The 22,852-nt window shown below is 52.4% G+C and overlaps 1 protein-coding gene across 1 annotated transcript in view; it reads left to right on the top strand.

The window, feature by feature from the left end:
* Positions 1-22,852, top strand: part of CAMK2B (calcium/calmodulin dependent protein kinase II beta) — a 94,731-nt gene that overhangs the window by 13,178 nt on the left and 58,701 nt on the right. Inside the window, exon 2 of the mRNA XM_082633116.1 lies at positions 19,987-20,081. Within this exon, the coding sequence (XP_082489242.1) occupies positions 19,987-20,081 (95 nt within the window). The remainder of the gene's footprint in view (positions 1-19,986; positions 20,082-22,852) is intronic.

Here is a 22,852-nt window from a genome sequence, read left to right as displayed (position 1 = left end):
CTGTGTCCCTCCGCCCCAAGGGACAGTTGGTGCTGGCACTGGGTGGGGGGCCAGGACTCGGCTTTGCTGGGGACTTCTGTGCTGTCACCTCTCAGGGTGCGTGGGGTCGTCAGCCTCGGTCCCCACTGGGGCGCAGTCTGCATGGACTGCAGAGCGGCGACCCTGCCTGTGCCTGGGCCCTGACTGGGCCCATCACAGCTGCTCATCCCTTTCAGCTCATGGCTTTCTGTCTGGGATTGTTATGCTTTTTTCTCCTCTAACTTTTTCTTGTTTGTCAGCAGAGGGTAAGGTTTGATTTGTCATGTGGTTCCAAAGGTGCTCTTTTTAAAACCTGATTTTAAAGTCAGCATGACAAGTTACCAATTTCTTCCATTTTTTCTTAATGATTTCTTAGAGATACAGCTGCATATCCTACCAGGAGATTTTTTTGTGTGGTAAAATATATATAACATAAAACTTACCATCTTAACCATTTTAAAGTGCGCAGTTCAGCGGCATTAAGTACATTCAGGTTGTTGTGTTATCATCACCACCATCCATCTCCAGAATGTTTTCAGCTTGCAAAACTGAAACTCTGTCCACATTAAATGCTAACTCCCCCTCCCCTCCCCCCAGCCCCTGGCACCTACCATCCTACCTTCTGTCTCTGAATTTGACTACTCTGAGTACCTCATGTAAGTGGAAGCATACAACGGTTGTCCCTTTGTGTCTGGCTTATTTCACTGAGCATAATGTCTTCAAGTTTTATCCATATTGTAGCATGTGTCAGAATTTCCTTCTCTTTTAAGGCTGAATAATATTTCATTGTATGGGTGGACCACATTTTGCTTATCGCATTCACCTGTCAATGGACTTTGGCTCTTGTGGTTATTTTCTTTATTTTTTAAATTTTATTTATTGTTTTTTTAAAGACTTTTTTGATGTCGACGATTTTAAAAGTCTTTATTGAATTTGTTACAATATTGCTCCTGTTTTATGCTTTGGTTTTTTTGGCCGCGAGGCATGTGGGATCTTAGTTCCCTGACCAGGGATTGAACCCACACCCCCTGCATTGGAAGGCAAAGTCTTAACCACTGGACCGCCGGGGAAGTCCCTCTTGTGGCTGTTTTAAAGAACAGAATACATGGTCTCCTCCCGCTGGCCACGACTCAACACTGGGCTGTGTGGCCTTGGGCCTCCATGTAACCTCTCTGGTTTCAGTTTCCCCCTCTATAAACCAGGAGGGTTGGTCAAATGACTTTGTGGGGTCCCTCATGTCTCCACGCATTGGCTCTGTGGAAACCCCACTTCCTTCCTCTGAGACTTGCCACAAAGCTCACCTGTCAGATGCTTGGGTGTCCATAGGCCCATCACACAGGTATTTGCATTCCCGGAGAATAAAACTTAAGAGGGATGAAGTCGAATTGACCTGAAACGCAAAACAAAAACAAACCCCTAGAGCTTTAATGGATACACACCTCGCAGGAAAAAGGAATCAAATGGCCATGAAGCCCATTGTTCTAAGCTCCAGGTCCCCTCGGGTCTGGGCCACTGTGGGTGGCGAGTCGGGTCTCTGTTTGGAGCACCTGTCTCAGCAGGCGGTGCTGCTCTCACGCAGCCCACTTGCCCTGCCTCCTGCCAGGGCCGCGGAACCTTCCAGTCGGTGTCCCTCCTCCCCCGTCTGTCTACTCCTGCTTGTCCTCCGTGAGCTGCGCGGCCTCAGCAGTAATTTCAGGCCCCCCGGGGGGTTGACTCAGTTCTGTCCCTGCTGGTGACTGCCTGGCACTGTGACGAGGGGGACGGATGTGGCTTGGAAGAGCTGCCTTTGAGGGTCGCTCTGCGGGCCCCTCGCTCACAGACCCGGGCTGGGAGGACAGTCCCCGGCCGCTGTGGCTGGGTGTGCATCCAGCTGTCCTGTGACCCAAATCGGCCCTCAGATCCATCCACGGTCGCACTGGGAGGGCAGCCACTGGGCTGCTTTCTGGAGCACACTGGCCCTTCCAGCTATGCTGGGTGCGTCCCAGATGTGGAGACTGGAGCCGGGCTCCGTCCCCATCCAGGGTGGCCCCTGAGTGTGAAGGTGGCAGATGGGGGTGCAGCTGGGGCGGGCCCTGGGCTCAGGTTCTGGGGGGCCATATTAAGAGCACAGTGACCTGGAATTGATGTCAGTGTCCCCAGATCAGGACAGTCAGCCTGAGCCCGAGGTAGGCGAGCGGGCTGACCTGGACCCCAGCACCCGGTCCAGCTCAGCAAGTGTGAGCTGTTCCTTGCCGGAACCTCCTGTACTAGTTCCTTTGGTGCCTCTGCTGGACCTCCCTGGGCCCTCCTGGCCTGGCTGTCAGTGGTGGGCAGCTGACCATGGACTGATGTCCGGGGGTGGCATGTGTCCTTGGCCTCTGGCCTTGGGGGGTTCTCTCTGACACTCCCAACTGAAGTTTTCCTTTTGGAACAGAAATCTCAGGGTTCACATGCACGACTTCTCAACACCCCCCAGCACCCCTGTGGAGAGGCATCAGGTCTCTGCGTCTCTGGGGTGAGGTGGGCGGGCAGCTCCCAGAGTCCCCCAGCTGAGCACCTCCATCACCACACAGTTCTGTCATGTTTATAATCGAGGTGAATTCACTTCCTTCCCATAACATGTTCATGCTTGTGAAAATATTGAAGTGTTTGCAGTCATTTGTTGGTGAAATGGCTTGGTGCTCTCTGTCCAAGTGTCAGTAGAAGGGAGGCCCATGATGTGACACCCTGGCTTTGTCCAGAGCACCCCAGATGGCTGGAGCAAGGATGGTTGTGGGTATCCAGGACGGTCCAGGGCCCTCTTTCTGAGATGGTTCTTCACGATGGAAAACAGAGGAAAAGTTAATAACGGTTCTGGCATCCTCGGAACCTCCGGCATCCCTGGTCTCTGATAATTCAGGGTGAGTTGGTTTTTGCCTGGTGGGCACTCGAAGGGGACGTGCAGGCACCCCAGGCGGGGCATGGGGCCAGGAGCAAGAGATCCAGGACGAGGGTCCCGAGTGGCGTGCTGCCTGCACACAGGGTAGTGGGAACCCCGGGCCCCTCCAGGCCTGGCCGGACCTTCCTGTCCATCCCAGCGTCATCCCTGGCCCCCAGATCATTGCCAGCTTCCCTTGACAAGCTGGAATCCCGTGCTGTCAGGATTCTGGGGGCAAACAGGAACAGTCACAAGTGCTGCCCTTGAAGGCTCCAAGTTTATCTTAGGGGGCAAACAAAAACGTGCCTTGCTCCCTCTTTCCTGAGCATGTAACACACAGGGCCACAGAGGCTGCAGGTGGTGAAGGGGTGGGGGTTGCCTTCACATATAAAGAGCTCCTACAGGTCAATAAGAAAAGAGCCAAAATTCCAACTGAAATACGGATGAAGGGTGTAAGCAGGCAGTTCACAGAAAATGAAATGGAAGTTCTTTCAACCCGTGAAAACATGAAGAATAGAAATTAAATCAGAGCCAGTGTTCACTTGTTCCTGAGTTCACCTCGGGCTTCAGATATGAGACGGTTTTTCCAGGTGGCCCATGGGCTGATGAGGCTACCTCGATCAGTCTCCGGGCTCAGCTCTCCTGAAGCTGATGAACAGAGGCCCTGGGTGTGGGTGGGCCTGGGATGGGCTGAGGCCCCATAGTGTAGGCAGGAGAGGAATTCCAGAGATCCTCCAGTCCAGGCTGAGCTGTCCAGCTGCGGGAGGCCCTGCTCACCCCCCTCCCCCCGTCCTCCTCCGGTTGTCCTACCAGCGAGTGCCCCGCCCCAGAGGCCAAGCGGGGCCAGAGTGTTCCTGTTAGCTGCCCCCCAGCCTCTGCAGAGGCCACTGCAGGCCGCACCGCCGGGTCTGACCCACAGGCCGTGCCCTGGCCTGGTGGAAGGGGCACCGGGCACCGGGCACCGAGGGGTCCAGGGTGGTGCTGGGGCTTTCCTGCCCTCCTGTCCCACCTCTGTCCTTATTTTGGCCTTTGCATAATGCAAACCCAGTGCTCGGGTCATCTCCATGGCTTCTGGGGAGGGGGGCAGGGCCCAGTGTAGTTGCTACTGAAGAGTGTACTGGAGAGAAGGGTGGAGAAGGAGAGAGACAGACACCTACACGGAATGGGGGAGGGAGGGGTGGGCGAGAGTGAGGGGCACACAGACATGAGCCTGGCCCCACGAGAAGCCCAGGAATGGCACGTGCCCATGGAGGCTGCACACGACAGGCTGGATTTGAGGCGGGTCCTCTGCGGACACCAGCTCTTGCCCAGGAGCCTCTCTTGTCCCCTGGGACAGCCTGTATCACCCGCCCCCAGCAAGCCTCTGGCCTGGCCAGGATCTCATCCACCCCACCCCTTCCTCCACACTCCACCCCATACACAGAGGGGGAGGGGAGTGGTGGCATTCCCCGTTGTAGTTCCCTTTCTAGAGGCGCCTGTGGGCGGCGGGGACCCTGATCCATAGTGCTTGCCCATCCCTGTGGTGTAAATACCCCTGTCATGTCTAACGTCAAGCTACCAGCATGAGATCAACCACAACGTTTGGTTTTCTGTAGCCAGTAAGAGCCAGCCTGTGAGCCAGACCGGAAGGAGCCCTGGCAGCTGAGCCCCTGCGCTGACCGCAAGCCCCCAGCCCCTCCTCTCCATGCTGGGATGGCGCTGCTAGACTTCGGCTTGGCTCAGGTTCCCAGACTCAGCTGCTCCTGCTCCGCCCCCACTGGAATATTCCATCTATTCCCACCCAACCCCCTATTCTTTCTGAGCCAACAGAGGGCACCTGATAGGCGAATGTGCAGGAAGGGTGCGGAGGGGTGTCTGCGTTTAGGTCTTGCCTCTGCCACCCACAGTGCCATGAGCTCAGCAAGGCATTTGGTGCCCTCACCCTTCCCATCTTCCACCGGGGTCCTGAGAGCCCAGGGGCAGACACTTTGGACGCTGTAGAGGGTGGTCCCGGGTGCTATCAGATCTGGAGAGTCTGTGACGCCCCCAGCATCCTCCTCACCCTGTGCACGTCCTCGGTCGCGCTGGGGTGTCAAGGTTTCAGTGTGACTCAGATATACCGGAATTTTCCTTATGCTTTTCTTTCTTTCTTTCTTTTTTTGGCTGCGTTGGGTCTTAGTTGTGGCACACGGGATCTTTTGTTGTCGCGGGCTTCTCTCTAGTTGTGGCTCACGGGCTCTAGAGTGTGTGGGCTCAGTAGTTGTGGTGAGTGGGCTTAGTTGCCCCACACCATGTGGGATCTTAGTTCCCCTGACCACCCGCGTCCCCTGCATTGGAAGGCGGATTCTTAACCACTGGACCACCAGAGAAGTCCCTCCTTATGCTTTTCTGCATGTGGTTAAAAAATCCCCCAACTCCCACCCCTGTCATAAAAAGATACTTTATTTTCTCTTTATACTTAAAAAAAAAAACCCTAATGGACTTTGTTTTTTAGAGCAGTTTTTTGTTTGTTTGTTTTGTTTTTTTGCGGTACGCGGGCCTCTCACTGTTGTGGCCTCTCCCGTTGCAGAGCACAGGCTCCGGACGCACAGGCCCAGCGGCCATGGCTCATGGGCCCAGTCGCTCCATGGCATGTGGGATCTTCCCGGACTGGGGCACGAACCCGTGTCCCTTGCATCGGCAGGCGGACTCTCAACCACTGCGCCACCAGGGAAGCCCTAGAGCAGTTTTATGTTTACAGAAATATTGGATGGAAAGTAGAGAGTTTCCATATTTATCCATATTTACCTCACAGCCAGGTCCCAGTTCCCTTTCCTGTAACCACCTCACTTGCATTCAGACGTGATACACTTGTTACAATTGATGACCAATATTCCTACGTTAATATTAACTGAAGCCCATAGTTTCCCTAGGGTTCACTCTGTGTTGCACAGGTCTACAGGATTGACAAAGGTATAAAGTCATGCATCCATCATTACAGTATTTCAGATCCTCTGTGCTCCTCTATTCATCCCCTCCCATCCTCCAGAGCCCCAGACAACCACTTTTACCGTCTCTATAATTTTGCCTTTTCCAGAATGTCATGTAGTTGTGAATCATACAGTGTGTAGCCTTTTCAGATTGGCTTCTTTCACTTGGTACCATGCATTTAAGTTTCCTTCATGTCTTTTTGTGACTTGATAGCTCATTTCTTTTTAGTGCTGAATAATATTCCATTGTCTGGAGGTTCCACAGCTTAGTTATCCATTCAGTCTACTGAAGGATGTCTTGGTTGCTTTTAAGTTCTGGTGATTATGAATACACCTACTATAACCATTTGTGTGCAAGCTTTTGTATGGACATAAGTTTTCAGCTCCGTTGGGTAAATACCAAGAAGCATGATGGCTGGATCATATGGTAAGAGTATGTTTACTTTTGTTACAAACTGCCAAACTGTCTTCCAAAGCAACTGCACCATTTTGCATTCCCACCAGCAATGAGTGAGAGTTCCCGTTGCTCCACATCCTCACCAGCATGTGGTGGTGTCTGTGTTCTGGATTTTGTCCATTCTAATAGGGCTGCGGTGGTATCTCGTTGTTTTAATTTGGATTCGATGACATATGATAAGGAGCATCTTGTCATATGATTATTTGCCATCTGTATACCTTCCATGGTGAGGTGTCTGTTAAGGTCTTTGGCCTATTTTTAATCAGGTTGTTTGGTTGTGCTTTTTATTGTTGTTGCATTTTAAGAGTTCTTTGTATATATATATATATTTTTTTTTTTTTTTTTTTTCCGTACGCGGGCCTCTTCACTGTTGTGGCCTCTCCCGTTGCGGAGCACAGGCTCCGGATGCGCAGGCTCAGCGGCCATGGCTCACGGGCCCAGCCGCTCCGCGGCATATGGGATCCTCCCAGACCGGGGCACGAACCCGTATCCCCTGCATCGGCAGGCGGACTCTCAACCACTGCGCCACCAGGGAGGCCCTCTTTGTATATTTTGGATACAAGTCCTTAATCAGATATGTGTTTTGAAAATATTTTCTCCTATCTGTGGCCTGTCTTCTCATTTGCTTACCCCATCTTTCACAGAGCAGAAGTTTTTTATTCTAATGAAGCCCAGCTTATCAATTCTTTCTTTCATGGATCATGCTTTTGGTGTTGTATCTGAAAAAGTCATTGCCAAACCCAAGGTCACCTAAATTTTCTCCTGTGATACCTTCTAGGAGTTTTATAGTTTTGCATCTTACATTTAGGTCTATGATCCATTCTGAGTTAATTTTTGTGAAAGGTGTAAGGTCTGTGTCTAGATTCATTTTTTGGCATCTGGATGTCCAGTAGTTCCAGTACTGTCTTAGACTGTTCAGGCTGCTATAGCCAAAATACCATAAACTGGGTGGCTTATAAACAACAAATATTTGTTTCTCACAGTTCTCAGAACTTCAAGTCCAAGATCATGGCTCTGGCAGATTCAGGGTCTGGTGAGACCTGCTTCCTAGATGGTCATCTTTCCCCTGTGTCCTCACATGTCAGAAGGGGTGGAAAGATTTATCTGGGGTCTTTTTTATAAAGCATCAGTCTTGTTAATGAAGGCTCTGCTCTCATGACCTAATCACCTCCCAAAGGCCTCACCTCTTAATACTGTCCAGTTGGGGTTAGGATTTCAACATATGAATTTGGCGGTGGGGGCCCGGGGGTGGGCATGGACACAAACGTTCAGTCCATAGCAAGCACCATTTTTTGAAAAGACAATCTTTTCTTCCTTGAATTGCCTTTATTCCTTTGTCAAAAATTGGTTGACTATTTGTGTGGGCCTATTTCTGGGCTCTCTATTCTGTTGCATTGATCTGTTGTCTAGTCTTTTACCAAACCACACTGTCTTGATTATCGTAGCTTTATAGTCTTGAAGTCGGGTAGTGTCAATCCTCTAACTTTGTTCTTCTCAACAATATTGTGTTGGGCATTATGGGTCTTTTGCCTCTCTGTCTGCTACACTTGATCTTAGCCAAAAGGCCGAGAAGCAATTTTTGCCTCTCTGTATAAACTTTAGAATCAGTTTGTCGATAGCCGTAAAATATCTTGCTGGGATTCTGATTAGGATTACATTGAATGTATAGATCAACTTGGAAAGAACAGATATTGCGACAATATCAAGTCTTCCTATTCATGCATGGGATATCTCTCCATTTATTTAGTTCTTCTTTGATTTCATTCATCAGTATAGACCTTGTACATATTTTGTTGATTTAAACCTAAGTGTTTCATTTTTTGGTGCTAATGTAAATAGTATTGTGTTTTTACTTTCAAATTCCACTCACTCATTGCTGATATATAGAAAAGAAATTGAGTTTTGTATATTAATCTTGTATCCTTCAACCTTGCTATAATCATTTATTAGTTCCAGGAGTTCTTTGGTCAATTCTTTGGGGATTTTCTACATAGAAAATCATATCATCTGGGAAGAAAGACAGTTTTATATTTTCCTTTCCAGTCTGTATACCTTTTATTTCCTTTTCTTGTCTTACTGCGTTAGCTGAGACTTCCAGTATGATGTTGAAAAAGAGTGGTGAGAAGGGACATTCTTGCCTTGTTTCTGAACTTAGAGGAAAAGCACCTACTTTCTCACCAAAAATATGATGTTAGTTGTAGTTTTTTTGTAAATGCTTGCTGCAGACTGAATTGCGTGCCCCCCAAATTCATAGGTTGAAGCCCTACCCCCCATGTGACTGTATTTAGAGATTGGTTATTTAGGAGGTAATTACGGTTAAAAGAGGTCATAATGGTGGGGCTCTGATCTGGTAGGATTAGTGTCCTTATAGGAAGAGACACCAGACACTTTGCTCTTTCTGCATACGTACCCACTGAGGAAAGGCCAAGTTAGCACACAGCAAGATGGTGGCCACCTACAAGTCAAGAGAAGAGAGCTCACATAAGAAACTAAACCCTGCCGGACCTTGATCTTGGACTTGCAACCTCCAGAACTATGAGGAAATAAATAAATTTCTCTTGTTTAAGCCACCTGGTCTATAATATTTTGTTATCAGCCTGAGTTGACTAATACAATGCTCTTTATCAAGTTGAGAAAGTTCCCCTCTATTCCTAGTTTGCTGAGAGTTTTTATTAAAAATGGGTGTTGGATTTTGTCAGATGCTTTTTCTGCATCTATTAATATGATCATGTGATTTTCTTTTTAAGTCAGTTGATGTGATGCATTACATTAATTGGTTTTCAAATGTTGAACCAGCCAGGCTTGCACAACTGGGATAAATCCTACTTGGTCATGGTGTATAATTCTATTTATACATTGGTGGATTTAATTTGCTAATAGTTTGTTGAGGGTTTTTGCATCTATGTTTGTGAGAAATATTGATCTGTAGTTTTCTTGTAATGTTATTATTGATTCAACTTCTTTAATAGATATAGGTCTATTCAAATTGTCTATTTTTTTTTTTTTTACTTTTTAAAATTGAGGTATAGTTAATCTCCAATATTATATTAGTTCTAGGTGTACAATATAATGATTCAGAATTTTTACAGATTATACTCCATTTAAAGTTCTTACAAAATATTGGCTATATTCCCTGAATTCCCTGCGCTGTACAATATATCCTTGTAATTTATCCATTTTATAAACAGTAGTTTGTTATCCCCTACCCTTCTCTTGCCCCTCCCCCTTCCTTCTCTCCACTGGTAACCACTAGCTTGTTCTCTATATCTGCAAATCTGTTTTGTTATATTCATTTGTTTGTTTTATTTTTTAGATTCCACACATAAATGATGTAATACAGTATTTGTTGTTCTGGTCTATTTCTTCTTGTGAGAGTTTTGGCAAATTGTGTCTTTCAAGGAATTGGTCCATTTCATCTAGGTTTCATCAAGTTTGTGGACATAGAGTTGTTCATAGTATTTCTTTATTATCCTTTTAATTTCCAAGGGATCAGTAGTGATGGCCCCTCTTTCATTTCTGATGTTTGTGTCCTTTCTCTTGTTATCTTAGCCTGGCTAAAGGCTTGTCAACTTTATGGATCATTTCAAAGAACAGCTTTTGGTTTCATTGATTTTTCTCTGTTGATTTCCTGTTTTCAATGTCATTTATTTCTGCTCTAACTTTTATTGTGTCTTTTCTTCTGCTTACTTTGAATTTAATTTGCTCTTCTTATTTCTAGTCACCTAAGGTAGAAACTTAGGTTATTGATTTTAAAATCTTCTTTCCTAATATATGCATTCAATGGTATAATTTTTTTCTAAGCACTTTTTTTTACTGCATTCCACAATTTTGATAAGTTTTATTTTCATTTTCACTTTGTTAAAATGTTTAAAATTTTCTTTCGAGATTTCTTCTTCTTTTTTTATGTTACTGTGTAATTTATTCCATAGTTTTTATTCTTAAATGTTTGTAAATTGTAAAATATTACACATAGAAGATTTTCCATTTAAAAAATAATGTGAAACACCCCTGCACCTAAAAACCCAGGACAAGAAGGTAAACTTGACCCACTGACCTTTTCCCGATTCATATCCCTCTATCATTAGCCTCCTTACCCAAGGGGTGATACTGTTGAGATTTCTTCTTTGACTCTTGTGTTATTTGGAAGTATATTGTTTAATCCCCATGTATTTTGGGGTTTTCCAGCTACCTCTTCGTTTTTCATTTCCAGTTTAACTCCATTGTGATCTGAGAGCATACTTTGTATTATTTCTTTTATTATAAATTCATTAAGGGTGTTTTATGGCCCAGAATGTGCTCTATCTTAGTGAAAGTTCATGTGAGCTTGAGAAGAATGTGTGTTCTGCTGTTGTTGGATGAAGTCGTCTCTAGATGTTAATTACATCCAGTTGATAGATGGTGCTTTTCAGTTTAACTGTGTCCTTCCCAAATTTCTGCCTGCTGGGTCTGTGCATTTCTGACAGAGGGGTGCTGGAGTTTCCAAGTGTACTAGTGGATTCACCTACTTTTCCTTACAGGTCTTTCAGTTTTGCCTCATGTCGTTTGTCATTCTGCTGCTGGGGGTATACATGCGAAGGATTGTTATGTCTTAGAGAAATGACCGCCTTATCATGATGTGAAATCCCTCTTTGTCCCTGGTAACTTTCCTTACTCAAGTCTGCTCTGTCTGAGATCAATATGGTATATCTTTCTCCATCCTTTGACTTTTTTTTCATTGTGGTAAAATATACATAACATAAAATTGACCATTTTAACCACTGTTAAATGTAGAGTTTAGTGCCATCAAGTATATTCACAATGTTGTGTAACCGTCACCAATATCCGTTTTCAGAATTTTTCATCACCCCAAACAATAACTCTGTACCCACTCAGTAATCCCATTGAGTCCCACTTCCTTCAGATCCCACTGTGTCCCCTGGGCTAGTGCCCACCCTCTTGTTCCTGTTGGCTTTGCTGCCTTGAGCCCTCCAGGAAGCTTCTCAAGGATGTCTGTACCCAGTGGAACGGGGACTCAGGGGACCCCGCTATGGCGGGGAGGGGTGGTGGATCTGGGCAGTACTAAGGTGACCGTGTGAGGTGTGAGGCCCCAAGAGGTTTAACAGCAACACAGTGTCACGGACAAGCATCAGAGTCAGGCTGTTCTTATCTGTGTAGGACTCACAGACTTGACGTGACTGTATAAAGTAACAATGGGGACATGAGCGCATGAGAAATGTGAAAGGATTACCCTTTGTGGTCATTTATATCTAAATCTCATTAGGATGTAGGGTACATTTTGTCATAAGCCTTACGTGGTCACGACATGGCTCCCCACTCTGCTCACGAGCGTTCCCTCTGCTCTCAGCACTGTCAGAAATGTAAGAAAACGTTCTCTCTGAGTTGACGTTCTTGGCTCTTCCAGATGAAGCCCTGCGCCCCAGGGTGTCTGGGAGGAGGGCAGTGGGGGGGACCTTGATGCCGCGTGGGTGGGGAGGGGGCTTCCGATGGGAGGAGCAGCCGCCATGGCCTGGGTGCCCTGTTCCAAGGGGCAGGCAGGGAGAAGAGGGGGCCACGCTGGGGTTTTCTCCATCTGAGATGCACCCACAGACTCCATGGGCAGCACTGCTGTTCTTGTGTTTGGGTGGGTGTCCTCAGGTGGCATTTCTGTCCCACCCTGGCCATTTGTTTCTTTGTTGATGGATGCATTCGGTGTTGAGCCCTTAGACTAGAAGCCCTCCCTGTCCCCCACTCTTGGCCCAATTGAGACTTCTTTGGGTAAAGATTTCTCTGGACTTGAGGACACGGGGAGGGGGAAGGGTAAGCTGGGACAAAGTGAGAGAGTGGCATGGACATATAGACACTACCAAATGTAAAATAGATAGCTAGTGGGAAGCAGCTGCATAGCACAGGGAGATCAGCTCCGTACTTTGTGACCAGCTAGAGGGTTTAGATGGGGAGGGTGGGAGGGAGACACAAGAGGGAGGAGATATGAGGATATTTGTATACGAATAGCTGATTCACTTTGTTATACAGCAGAAACTAACACACCATTGTAAAGTAATTATACTCCAATAAAGCTGTCAAAAAAAAAATAAAACAATGAAGACAAAAAAAAAAAAAAAGGATTTCTCTGGTCAAAGAAGTTAGGGAAAGGCTGTACCTCATACTCACTGGTTGGAAGTTCACAGTACAGATGAAGGCCATGTTAAAGGCCCTGGGAAGTCCTGCAGTAAAAAAGGAAGGAAAGAAGGAGGGAAGGAGGGAAGGAAGGAAAACATTTTAACTTACTGGTTTCTAAACGTTTTTGCCCACAGAACCCCCTTTGTACCTTAACATCTGTGAGCATCCTGTGGAGCTAATATTTGATGATGGTCATTTGGAAAATGTTTGATTGGTACACACAGTGGCAGACTCCATAAGGCAGAGTTGGGGGTCAGCATGTGCTGTGGGTTGAATTGTGTCTCCTCAAAATTCAGATGTGGACTCCTAACCCCCATACCTCAGAATACGACCTCATCTGGAAATAAGGTTGTCATAGACGTAATTAGTTGAGCTGAGGTGGAGGGTGGGCCCTCATCCAGTAGGACTTGTCCTTATGAAAAGGAGAAATTCGGGCAGAGACACACAGGGAGAATGCCATGTGAACATGAAGGCAGAGATGGGGGTGATGCTTCTACAAGCCAAGGAGCCCCAGGGATCACTAGCAAAATCCCAGAAGCTGGAGAGAGGCCTGGGACAGTGTCTCCCTCACAGCCTCAGAAGGAACCGACCCTGCCAGCATGTTGGTCTTGGACTTCTGGCCTCCAGAACTGTGGGACGATCTCTGTTGTTTCAGCTGCCCAGCCCATGTACTGTGTTGTGGTGGCCCCAGTACCCTAACACAGCATGGATGACTTATGACTTGAATTTCTGGCCCAGGCTCAGAGGTCGGGGCCAGGGAGCTGCCAGAATTCTAAGGAAGGACCTTGGAAAGGCCCGGGTCGGACTTTGGGGAAGTGGCAAGAGGTGGCGTTTTCATCGCTGGTGTGGTTGTAAATCACCCAGCGATTGTGCCTTTGGAAATAAACTCTACAGAAATAACTGAGATGTTTACAGCAGGCAGTTACAAGCAGGGAAATTGGAAACACCCCAAATGCCTGCCAATCAGGGAAGCACTCCGCTACCCATGGAAGGAACATTCTCTACGGTGAAGATGACAAGTATGCGATCTAGGTCAGAGAGTGGGAATTGCATGTGAAGTGATGTTAAATATAAAAGGCCAAACACAAAGCAGGAACTCACGCGCTGATAAAAGGCATGCCAGGATGCTGCAGAGACCACAGGGATTAAATGTTGTCCAGTGTCGGTCTCTAGTCTGTCTACTTCAGGCCCTGTTCTGGAACCCAGGACGTTCTGGGTCCTGGGCAGGAGTAGGACACGGTCCCCTGAGCTCTGTGTGCCGTCCTGTTGGTGGATGCTGGGCAGCCCTCATGGGCCTGCGCTCTGGACATCGCTCTTGTATTGGGACCTCATACTCCTGCCCATCATGGCACGTGCTTGCCCAAATCCCCTCGGAGCCAGTACACTCTCCTCACCGGCTCTAACCCCGAGGCCGGGGAGCCTGGAGAGGGTCCCATACCCTGCTGGTGTCCCCGGATGGCATCCACCAGTGAAGCAAGCATGTAGCTGCCAGATCGTGCCGTGGAAGAGTCGTTTACAGGCTGGGGAAGTAGTGAGAGGGAAAAGCGGAATAGAAACAGCAAGAGGCTCCTGAGTGTTGAAGAGGAAAGCCTTCCTGTGGTGTAGACCTCATTGGAGACACATCAGAACATCGTGGGACGCCAGCAATGGGTTACAGAGATGGAGGCGGCTTTGACTCGCGCTATTGAAACCACTTGTTTACTCCGTTTCTGCTGCGAGCAGGGATTCTGTTTTTTAAATTGTTATTATAAGCAGGAAAAAACCCCCACAACAACCTCATGTAGAAGTTCCTATTTTCTACCAAATAGGTCCAGATTAAAAATATAAAGGGACCTCCCCCGTCGTTTTAATCGAAGGTAGAAAAAATTGTTTTTGCTAACACACAAATAAGCAGCAGCTTGATGTAGTTTAAATCCACAAATCCAAGCAAGCGAAGGGCCTGGTGTGGTGAGTGAGCATGTCTGCTGGGCTGTCCTCCCCGCTACCCTCCCTCCCCGCCCCCAAGCGCTGGCCCAGACCCTCCTCAGCCGAGCCCACTTGGGGCGGCCCAGGCTGGGCAGAATGGACGTACACGGCCTCAGGCTGGTTCAGGACATCCATGTGTTAATTAACACGATAACTAAAACTGTTGGACCAGCCAAGTGCCTCTGCTGCCTGCTCAGCCTGTTCCAGAAAGATCTTCTTGTGTGGATCTGCCTGGGGAGTCGGGGGCCAGGAGGGCTGTTTTCACTGAGCGGGCACCCCTGCGCTCAACCTGTGTAGGAGGCTTTACAAAACAGATAAACAAGGCTTTCGTCCTTTCCTTTCCCTCAGGACTCCTGGCTGCTTTGGGCTGTAAAAGTTAAGAAGGCTGTGGACGGGTCCAAGCCGTGGGCCCTTGGCTCTGGCTGGCCATCAGGAATTCCCGCTTCCTGAGCACCTGAGTTAGCAGAGTGTGGACGGGATCTCCCGGGTTGTTTGGCCACCGGGTGTGCCTGCCGCTGGGCTGTGCAAACAGCTCGCAGCCCCGGTGGCAGGCAGGCAGGTGCCTGCGAGGCCGGGACTGGGTGGAGAGAGCCGGAGTTGGGTGCAGGGCTGGAGCCAGGGATGGGGGCGGTGGAGACAGGAGCTGCCACGTCCCTGGAATGTCTACTGGGAGGGATGCAGTGGAAGCACAGAGCGGCCGCTGAGAAGCAGAGGTAGGGGCTCCCCAGGTTACATGATTCTGACGCCCACTCCGTGCCAGGGCCTTTGCACGTGCTGCCTGTGACGATCGTGAGGAAGCCCTGCAGCCCCAGGCCCCGGATGCAGGGTCCCGAGAGCAGCATCCATGGTCAACGCTTCCGTGTTCTATTCTGCAGTCCCCACCATGGGGACAGGGCGAGACCGGACCCTCCCGCCCCATCAGCCTCTCCCACCAACACCAGCTTGGCTCAGCGGGCAGCGGGCAGAGGGCAGGCTGGGCAGCCGGGCTCGACCAACAGAGCAGGGGGGGAACAGGTACCCAAAGCAGGCGTAGTGGGGGCCTCCATGGGGGCTGCAGGTAATCAATGTCAGGGGCAAGTTCCAGGTGGCAGCGGGCGGGCGGCTGGGCGGGCACGGGGGCGGCTCAGAGGCATGGCCACAGGTTGGACGGGGAGCCACTGGCTGGCTCACTGCGTCTGCCCAGTGTGCAGGGGCCAGTCACCCCCTTCACTGGCGAGAGACTGACCCTCGAGTGCCACCGTGGGTCCACACGGCCACAGCAGTGCTGGACGCCCACCTGCATCAGACCAGACCCCAGGCAGCTCTGGGGTTAACTTCCCCCTCTCTCTGGCCGGCCTGTCTGGTGGTGTTGTCCCACAGCACACAGCAGAGAGCTTTCTGATCCGCCAGCCGGCAAGGACCGAAAGAGTGTTTGCTTCCTTTCATTGGCTTTACCTGATTTTAAAAAGCCCCATGACATGCTTGGTGCCCGGGAGCCTCCTCCTCTGAGCACGTTATTCAGATCACTCTAAACCCGAGCGCAGCAGTACGTGCCACACCGGGCATCGCGTGGCGACCTCGAGGTTCAGGGGGTCCCCCCACCAGGCGCACCCCCTTCCCAGGCACCTTCACCCACACCCAGACCTTCACCCTCACCCTCCCTGACCTTCACCTGCACCCAGACCCCCACCTTCCTGGCTTCTCCCCCGCAAGCTGCACTGGGTGGCCTTGCTCCAGGTGGCCTTCCTGACCCTGCAGCCGGCCACCACCCGCCACGCCATTCGCGGACGGTCGGAGTGTCGGGCAGTGCAGGCCGGTCCCACCCAGCTGCAGTCCGCTGTCCGCCCTGTCTGTGTGTGCTCCTGCATCTTCATCCCAGTCTACCTGTGGGTACGGTGGGGAGCCTTCTGCTTCGGTCAGGGGCTCCATGGCCTCCGCTCCGTAGGAGACGTCCCCCCACCTACAGATGCTCCCGCTCATCCAGGGAAGCCTCGGGAGGTGACCCTCTCCTGCTGGCCTGCGGTCCCGGGTCTGCCCCATCCCGGGCTCTCCCTGTCCTTCCAGAACGCTGCCCCTTCTTGTCCCGCCGGCCTGACACGTGCTGAGGTCCAGCATCTCCACTGTCCACAGTCGACTGTGGTGCTTGTAGGGCAGTCCTTACTCTCTTATCACAGTCTGGACACTCTGCCTGACCCCAGCATCCCGACTGCATGGGGAGAGCCACAGCGTAGGGCCAGAAATGGACAGATGAATAATTATAATAAAGTGGGCAACGTGAGCCGAGACACGTGCAGCATCCAGCGTCCAGGGGAGACCAACCTGACTTCCGGTGGGAGCTGGGAAAGATTTCCGAGAGGAGGTGCTGAATTGAGTCTTGAGGGATGCAGAGGAGTTTGCCTTGTGGCAGTGGGGATGCGCTTAGGATACGGACCCGGGCCCTTTGTCCGTGTTGTCGTCTCAATGACTGTAAGTTTCCGGGGGGCAGATGCTGTGAGCACTGAGGGAGGGTGGTTGCTGGCCTCACTGTTGTCTGTGATGTTCAAGGTGTCGGGGGCCCCCAGCCCATGGCCCGCATGGCACATGCTTTTTGGCACGCTGGCACTTCTGGGGGGCTTCCTTGTGATCGGCCTCGACTAACTAGCAGAGCGACCAGGAAGGGGGCAGATGCCTGGGGTGGGGGTGGGAGGAGACTGGGGGATGGTGGTGACCGAGGGGCTGGCTTCAAGGATGGAAGAGGGGAGCCGAGGGGCTGCCTGAGGGGCGGTGGTCATCGGGGGCAGAGCCTCTTCCCTGCACTCTCCCTCTGGGTAGTTAAGTCACGGAGAGCCCTCTAACTCGTGAGCTTCTCCAGGCGCCTGGCCAAGCTTTCCTGGCAACTTCCACTTATCTTCAGCTGGGAGACCGAACTCTGAGGGCTCTCCAGGGGCCTGGCACAACCTCACCCCAGGCCGGCCCAGGTTCCCCCTCATAGCTGACAGGCATTGGAGTGCAGGTGCCCCGTGGCAGACCAGGGTGGGGTGGCCGGGCCCGGGGGTCGGGCAGCTCTTTCTAGAACTTCTCTTCAGGCCGGGCAGTAGGGGCAGGAGAAGCCCTACCCCAGAGGGGCTTCCAGAGGTGCCCTCCCCTGCACCCGGCAGGCAGGACTCCAGGAGAGGAAGGCCCGTGTCCAAGAGCAGGCCCTGTGCCAGCCTGGATGCTACTTATGAGCACCATTGTTGAGCACTTGCTGGATGCCGGGGGCTGTGCCGGCCGCCTTCCTGGTTTCCTCCAGCGTCTGGCTCCTACCCGCTTGGCACTGCCCTCATCACCAACCCAGAGCCTTCTACGGAGGAGAGAGCAGGGTCTGAACTGGAAGATGTGGGGCAGTGGGGCAGCCTGTCCAGGATCGTCCATCTGGCTGTCGTCTCTCATTCACTTTATTTGTGCGCATCCTGCCGTGCGCCAGGGAGGATTCCTGGCTCCCTGTCGCTTAGTCCTGTACTTACCCTGGCTGGGCAGCAGCCGGTGGACGGGCTGTGTGGGTCCCTTCCCCCTCCAGGGATGCGCTCACCTTAGGGCCCCTTGGTGCCTCGCCTGGCGCCCACCATGCTGAAAGCAGCCCTCTGGCTGTTTGGGAACTTCCAGCATCGTGGGGTCGGATTCTGGCATAGGAAGCTCCATCCCAAGGAGGCTTGTGAGCCAGTGCTTGGTTGTCCGTGCCCTTTGGGGGCCAGAGCACAAAGGGTGGTGGCTCAGCCCTGTACGTGTGATACCCTCCGTCCTCCTGGGCAGGAAGCAGATTCGAAGACCAGCGGTGGGCTGGGCTGGTGAGGATGAGGCCAATGCAGCCTCGGGCAGACAGCCACGTGGGAGCCTTGCTCAGCCCTCGCAGTGGCTCTGTGAGCCTTTCCTGCTCCTTAGATGGATGGGGAAACTGAGGCTCAGAGGGTGCAACCCGGTGCAGAGCAGGACTTGAACCCAGACCTGCTCGAAGCCTGTGGCCTTTCCCCCTCACCACGCTCTCTCCCAAGCTAGTCTCACCGGTCAAAAAAAAAAAAAAAAAAAAATCCTTTCTTAATGTTTTTTTTCTTAAAATAAAATTTAAAAAAAGAATATTTTGAGAATGTAACCCATGCACGTAGTGAGAAAATCACACAAGACAGAGGGTGTAGAGTGAATTGTGTGCCCCCCGCCCGACCCCCGGCTCCCTGTCCCGCAGAGGCAGCCGCTGCCCAGTTCCCTGGCAGATTTTGGAAAAGCAAAGATATGACTCTGAGCACAGCTAGTGATCATGAAGACCTGGGTCATTAAGAAAATGTTCAAATAGATTCAGTGTAATATTTATTTATTTTCCAAGGAAGTGAAGAGTCTGTCTTAATGAGTTTTGATCTCAAACAGGATTAGAGCAAAAAAGCGTTCTCTGTTTAAGACGCTGCTTTCCTGTGGCCCAGAGTCGGGGTTCGGGCAGCTGGTGGGCTTTTCAGGCTGCGTGGGCAGCAGGGCTCTGGGTGGGGTTATGAGGGGGGTTGGGGGGAGGCTGTGTTCCGATGGAGGCTGTGCCTGCAGGGCCTCTGGGGAGGGAAGGCGGGGGAGGGGCCTGTGGTCATGGGTGTCCCCAGCCCCCCTGGCCCCATGTGCTCAGCCACCTGTGGCCTTTGTGCCCACCTCTCCCTGGCGACCTCCAGTCTGGACCCTCACGGAGACATTTCCCGTTCCGGCTGTGTCTCATACATGCTGGGTCTGATCTTCTTCGAAGATGATCTCAAATCAAATTAAACTGACGGTGGTGACAAGTTGAATACCACGGAGGACCTTCTGACGGGCCCCAGGCTCCCTCCGGCCTGTGCCCCACGCCTGCCCTGGACCCACACGGGCCTGTTCTCTGGGCTCTGGCTTGCCGTGCCGCCTCCTGCAAAACTTCCTCCTCTCAAGGGTCACTGTTTTGGGGCCACATGTAGGACGTCTCGATGGCCTTGGCAGTGGTCACCCACTTTCCTGGGTTCCCTTCTCTTGGCTCTCCAGGCTGGTCCCCTCTCCTCTCAGAAGCACTGATGCTGTGGGCGTGTAAATGTCTCCTCTGCTCTGGGACTCTGCAGCCTCTGCTGTAACTCGGGGCAGTGTTGGTGGAGGATCCGAGGGAGGGGGCCTTGGCCTCCAGCTTTGCAGCTTAATTATGCGATGCTTCTCCCTCCCTCCAGAACCTTCACAGAGTCCCCGCAGGCTGCACCAATCTATTCCGCTGTCTGGAGCTGGGCCAGGGTTCATTGCTCTGGGAGGACTCGCTGGGTCTCATAGGCCTGGGCGTAGAGCGAGGGAGGATGCTCGCTTAGAGGCCTTCGGTCCAGCTGCCCCATGAGGATGCCCAGGCGGGGGGTCTCGCAGGAGCTGGGTGTGCCAGTCGGCTGGGCTCTGCCAGCTGCCAGGAAAGGGGCCCCTGCCGGGCTGGCACTGGGCGGGGTGGGCTGGGTGTCGTTTGGGGGAGGGGCGCCCCTTCCTCACACAGAGGCTGGGCCTCATGACCGGGTGCTGGGTGTTCACAGGGGGATTAATCGGCTCCCTGCCTCTGTTTCCCATTTCTCCCCCAGGGGGGCTTTCTCTGTGGTCCGACGCTGTGTCAAGCTCTGCACTGGCCATGAGTATGCAGCCAAGATCATCAACACCAAGAAGCTATCCGCCAGAGGTAGGGAATGGCTGCGCTGGCTGGCGTGGGCGGGGGCCGGGGCTGGAGCCCGTCCTGAGAGATTGGGCTCGGCCCGTGGCTCACGGGGCGGGCACCAATGGAGCGGGGTTCGTGGCCGCAGTGGGACGTGAACGGTGCCCATGGCCGAATGGGGCCGGGAGGGAGAGGCACCCGCACAGCCTCACGTCTGGAATTGCACTGTCGGTCTGGTTTGAGAGCTCGCGGAGCCCCTGCCTCACCTGCCCAGGGCCGGACGGGGAGAGGCATGCGGCCCCGTGGCTGAAGTGATCAGGTAAGGTCGTCTGCCCACGACCTGTGGGCCAGAGGGGGACTCGGTGACCTGAAGACTTGGGGTGACAGGGCAATGCTTGAGGGGCGGCACGAACGGCACGTTTCCTAACTCAGCCCCCGCCGGTCTTCCGGACACAGGGCCACACGTGGGGACTCATCTGCCTATGCTGGGGAGGGTTCGGGGGTCTGCAGGGGTGGGCTTGGTGCTGGCCCCGGGCATGTGGCCTCACCCCATCCAGCACCGTCCAGAGCCCTTGCTGGAGGGTGGCCCGTTCTGGGCAGACGGACAGACCCCTGCCCTCGTGGGATCCAGTGGAGTTGCACGTGGTGGGGATGAGGCGGGACGTTGGGTCAGGGGATGACATGGGGCGACAAGGCCAAGGTGGAGGTGCCGCCCTGAGCAGGTGATGTCAGAGCACAGAAGCGAGGGGACAGGGGGCCGGGAGCCAGGCAGGGGGTCTGGTGGGGCCTCCAGCGTGGGTCGTCCCAGTGGGGTTGCCGCACCACTGCCTTCCCCTGTGCTGTGGGGAGCCTACGGGTCTCCAGCCCCAGGGTCAGACAGGAGGGGCTGGGTGACCCCCCTTGCCAGAGGGAGCTAAGCCCCTGGCCTGATGGTCTCCCACCTCCAGGCACACCCATGACCCCACTTAACATCCAGACACAAATCTGAGCCAACAGAGAGGCTCCTTCTCTGCAAAGAGGCCCTGACTGTAGGCAGTCCTGGCCCGAATCCCTCCCCGAGGCTGGTGCTGAGAACGCCTCCGTCTGTAGGGTCTGCAGTTTCCAGCCCAGCGGCCTGTGTGGGCAGGCGGCTGAGCCCGCTGTGCGGTTCGCTGTGCTGCGTGTAGGTGTTGTTTGGGCACCTGCTGTGTACCAGGCCTTCAGGGCTGAGTGTTTCCAGGGGCGCGCGCTGCTGTCCCAGCCCAGCCGAGGGGCTGGTTGTGCTCGGGCGATGAGGATGATGACACAGGGCCCCGCAGAGACAAGAGTCTGCGAGCCAGACAGCCCTGGGGCATTTGTGTCGGGAAAGCTCAGATCCCGCAGCTAAACTGTGATCATAATAATAATGCACAAGCTAATATTTACCGAGCGTTTGCTGTATGCATGGTGCCGCCAGATGCAGGGCAGCGTCCGTGTTCCCTGACACTGGGTGGGCGGCAGTGGTGAACCACCAGTGTCAGATTTTTGCGGGGGGATGTGTCCGCATATGTGGAGCTTCTAAAGCAGGAGGAACATTCCTCTTCATTCCATAGGCTTGTGCCAGGCCACAGGAGGAGAGAGAGCCCGCCTTCAGAGGTCCCGTGGACTAATGAGGGACACCCTCACTCATCCACCAGCTTTTTAGCCTCTCCCAGTCAGTGCCCAGCACTGAGGACGGGGTGATGAGCAAACAGGCCCAAACAAGCCACTACAGCCCCATTCGAGGGGTGGGAGCACAGGGGACAGAACAGGGAGGTTGGATGGGTCTTGAAGGATGAATAGGAGTTTGTGAAACTCAGGCAGAAAACCACCTGGGTATGTTTCCATGGAATCACGCAGCTCCTTTCAAGGAACCTCACGCTCCCCTGTTTATACCCTCAAAGTGTTCTATAAATCGTGAGGATCAAAAGCAGTGGAAGTCTGAAATTCCCTGCATGCTCCACGATTACAACCTGCTCTTTCTTCCACCCCTGAAGTCGCAGGCCTGCTGCCCACTTCCTGAGAGCCAGCCTGCTTTCTGCATTGAGTCCCGGAGGCTGGGCCCCCGGAGACCCCTGCTAAGGGTGCCGCTGCGGAGCTGTGCAGACCTGGGGCTCCGTCAGCCCTGCACCTGGCCTCAGTCTCCTTCCTGGCTGGGCGCAGCCTGGGTTGGATGGTGGCAGGCAGCGCCGTCAGCCAGGACTGGTCTGGAATCGAAGCAGCCAGCCCTTGTCTGTTGTCACCTTCCCTCGGGACCATTTTCCAGGCCAGGGAAGCCAGGACACCCCCTGCTTTGCCTCTACTCTTGGGCCCCTGCATTGCCCAGGTCTGTGGAGGTCTTGGGCATTTTTTCCCCCTGTTTATTACCTCGTTATTATGGAAAATTTCAAACGTCCCCAAATATAGAAAAAATGATAGGAGGAGGCCCCAGCTTCGACACAACAGTTTCCAGCTCCCAGGCAATTTTGTTTTCGTCTGTAACCCTCCCCATCTCCCACCCCTGCCCATATATCTTGCAGCAGATCCCAGACCGGCCACCATGTCACCCATAGCGTTCAGCATGTTTCTGTAACGGAAAAGGATTCGAAAAACAACTGGCCACCTCCCTGTGCAGGGCCCAGGGATCTTCTGACCCTCTCCAGCCCTTTTCGGGGCTTTCCGAGCTGAGTGGGCAGCAGAAGGGGTGAGGGGAGAGGGTCTTGGGTCCCCGACCCTCATCTTTACGCTGAGTGTGGGCCAGCAATGGGGCAGCCAGGCTGCTGGGTTTGGTCTTATTGCCGCACGGCCCTGACCACCTCGCT

The sequence above is a fragment of the Mesoplodon mirus genome (assembly GCF_964341445.2).
Source record: "Mesoplodon mirus genome assembly, chromosome: 9".
Classification (NCBI taxonomy): domain Eukaryota; kingdom Metazoa; phylum Chordata; class Mammalia; order Artiodactyla; family Ziphiidae; genus Mesoplodon; species Mesoplodon mirus.
The sequence above is the reverse complement of the archived record's forward strand: the minus strand, read 5'-3'. Positions and strand labels throughout refer to the sequence as shown.